We start from the raw sequence: 3,192 nt of genomic DNA, 5'->3' as shown, positions 1-3,192 counted from the left end.
AATGTGAAGGAATATCATTATTAATAGCATTAAACCTAAAATACATTAAAATGCCATGTAGAAATTCTGCTATTTGCAACACCTCAGATGAATCTAGAGGACATTATAATAAGTGAAAATAAGCTGGACAGAAAAGAACAAATAGTGTATGATTCCACTTACATGAAGCATCTAAAATCATCAAACCCATGGATGCACGGAATAGAATGTTGATTGGAATTATTGGCTGGAAGGGAAGGGAAATAGGGAATTCTTATTCAGTGTATCAAGATTTGTTATGCAAAATGAATAAATTCTAGAGATCTGGCATATAATGTGGTGGTGGTGGTGGTGGTCTAGTCTGACTTGCAACCCTATCAATTGTAACCCTCCATGTTCCTCTGTCCATGGAATTTTCCAGACAGGAATACTGGAGTGGGTTGCCATTTCCTTCTCCAGGGATATAACATAGTAAACAGAGTTAATAATACAGTATTGTACTCTTTAAAATATGTTAGAGGAATAGATTGCAAGTATTCATACCACACAAAAGAATACAAGGACATTTTTGGAGATGATAGGTATGTTTTTATGGGCTTCAAAGATTGCTCAGTGGGAAAAAAATCCAGCAGCCAATGCAGGAGACTCAGGTTCCATCCCTGGGTTGGGAAGATCCCCTTGGGAGTAGGAAATGGCAACCTACTTCAGTATTCCTGCCTGGAAAATTCCATGGACAGAGGAGCCTGGCGGGCTACAGACCCATGGAGTCTCAAAGAGTCAGACAGGACTAAGCATGCACCCACCCAAAGCTAAAAATAAAAGATGATTTATGTGAAGACAAACTCAATATTTAGAAACTCTAGGAGCCTATATTTAGAAGTTCAACTTTGATTGAATTTATATAGGGACATTGATAATATAAATGAAATATACATGGTGATTAACAATAATATTAAGGTTTTTTCTTTTTTCGCAAAAGGAGCACCCAGGGTCCAGAGGATCTAAGAAAATCTCAATGAGTGAGAAGAGCTGCCTAGAGTTAGGGAATTCCCCATTTCCATAAGCACTGAGCAGAACCACTGAGTGGTAATCCGGGATTGCAGGAAAGGGATGATTGTTTGGGGATGCAGGCAAGCACTAGAGCAGTGCTTCTCAAACTTGTTTGTGTCAGAATTTCCATGAGGGCTTGTTGAAGTGCCAAGTGCTGGCTTCACACCCAGCATAGCTGATTCAGTAGGTCAGAGATGACTCAATGAAAAAGAATCCACCTGCCAATGCAGGAGATATAGGAGATGCAGGTTCTATACCTGGGTTGGGAAGATCTCCCAGAGGAGGAAATTGCAACCCACTCCAGTATTCTTGCCTGGGAAATCCCATGGACAGAGGGGTCTGGCAAGCTACAGTCCATGGGGTCGCCAAGAGTCAGACACACAACTGAGCACACACGAAGGTCAGATGAGCCTAAAAAATGTGTATTTCTAACATTTCTAGGGATGGCTGATGGTCCTCAAGAACCACAATTTGAGAAGTGCTGAACTTGAGACAATTTTTCTAGATGTCAACAGTAACCACAATTTGTCATCAAAGAAAGTCAATCCTTAGCCAAAATGAATGACTTCATGATCTCCCTGGGTTTAGGTTAAGGATATTTCTGTCTTTCTGGGGAATGTTTATTTGGGGTAAATTTTGTATTGCTTTTTTCCTCCTTGTTGGCAAGCCCAGCAGACTCATGAAAAGAGGAAACCAAACAGGAGTCAGAAGCTTTCTCCTCCTGGGATTCACAGAGGACCCAAACCTGCAGCCTCTCCTCTTCGGGCTGTTTCTGTCCATGTACCTGGTCACATTCACTGGGAACCTGGCCATCATCCTAGCCGTCATCTCAGATTCCCACCTCCACACCCCCATGTACTTCTTCCTCTCCAACTTGTCCTTTGCTGACATCGGTTTCACCTCCACCACCATCCCAAAGATGCTGTGGAACATCCAGAAACAGAGTCAAGTTATCACCTATGCAGGCTGCCTCAGCCAGGCTTTTTTTTTCATTGTGTTTGGATGCCTGGACAATTTACTCCTGGCCGTGATGGCCTATGACCGCTTCATGGCCATCTGTCACCCCCTGCACTACATGGTCATCATGAACCCCTGGCTCTGTGGGCTGCTGGCTCTGGGGTCCTGGAGCCTCAGTGTCACAGGCTCCCTGCTCATGACCTTAACCCTTGTGAGGCCGTCCTTCTGCAGAAGCATGAAGATCACACACTTTTTCTGTGATCTTCCTGAAGTCCTAAAGCTTGCCTGTTCAAACACCATCATCAATAACACAGTGGTGTATTTTATGACTATTATCTTAGGTATTACTCCTCTCTCTGGGATCCTCTTTTCTTACTCTAAGATTTTCTCCTCCATCCTGAGAATTTCATCAGCCAGGGGGAAGTACAAAGCCTTTTCCACTTGTGGGTCTCACCTCTCGGTGGTTTCCTTGTTCTATAGCACAGGCCTAGGGGTCTACCTCAGTTCTGCAGTCACTTCATCCTCTAGGACAAGTCTGGTGGCCTCAGTGATGTACACCATGGTCACCCCCATGCTGAACCCCTTCATCTACAGTCTGAGGAACAGGGACATGGAGGGGGCCCTAGGGAGACTCATCAGCAGGGCACCATCTCTTATTCACAGGGTCTTTAGAGGGCTCTCATAAGTAACTGAGCCCATAATATTGAGGGTCAGACATCCTGGCTTCCTTCATTTAATGCTTTTCTCTTTCCTAATACTCATTTTTTAAAGAAAAACTTTCCTTGGGTCTTCACAGCCCTCTCTATTTTCCTTCATACTATATCTTTGGTTCCCTTTTTCAATTTGTAACCATATGAATTTTAACTTCATATAAATTGAACCTGATATTTTCTGTTACATTTAGTCATGATTTAAATTTCTTAAAAAATAAACTAAATCTCATGTTTTTAATATATATCTTCACAGTGAGGGGATGTATACCTATTAGGGAAATGTTGCCCTGCAAACTCATTTATAGAGATGTTTTCTGAGGCTATGTGAATCAAATCAACTGGAAGAAGTGCATTTTTTATGAATAACTTTCAGTCATATCAAAACTTAGTGATGTATATTCATTTCTGAAACATGAAGTCTGGAGCTAAACAGTTCAAAGCTGGCCTTCAAGTACTCAAGATCTTTGTGCTTTTCTGCTCTAGCTCTAGCATG

At 42.2% G+C, this 3,192-nt stretch overlaps 1 protein-coding gene across 1 annotated transcript; it reads left to right on the top strand.

Annotated features, from left to right (window-relative positions):
- Nucleotides 1–1,683: 1,683 nt before the first annotated feature.
- LOC147368248 (olfactory receptor 7C2-like) lies at nt 1,684–2,671 on the top strand. The gene has a single exon (XM_086413540.1). It carries the CDS (start codon nt 1,709–1,711, stop codon nt 2,669–2,671), a length of 963 nt encoding a protein of 320 aa, XP_086269666.1. The 5' UTR covers nt 1,684–1,708.
- The last annotated feature ends 521 nt before the right edge of the window (nt 2,672–3,192 follow it).

The sequence above is a fragment of the Bos grunniens genome, chromosome 7 (assembly GCF_055505025.1).
Source record: "Bos grunniens cultivar Pamir isolate PY7600 chromosome 7, Bosgru_T2T1.0, whole genome shotgun sequence".
Classification (NCBI taxonomy): domain Eukaryota; kingdom Metazoa; phylum Chordata; class Mammalia; order Artiodactyla; family Bovidae; genus Bos; species Bos grunniens.
The sequence above is the reverse complement of the archived record's forward strand: the minus strand, read 5'-3'. Positions and strand labels throughout refer to the sequence as shown.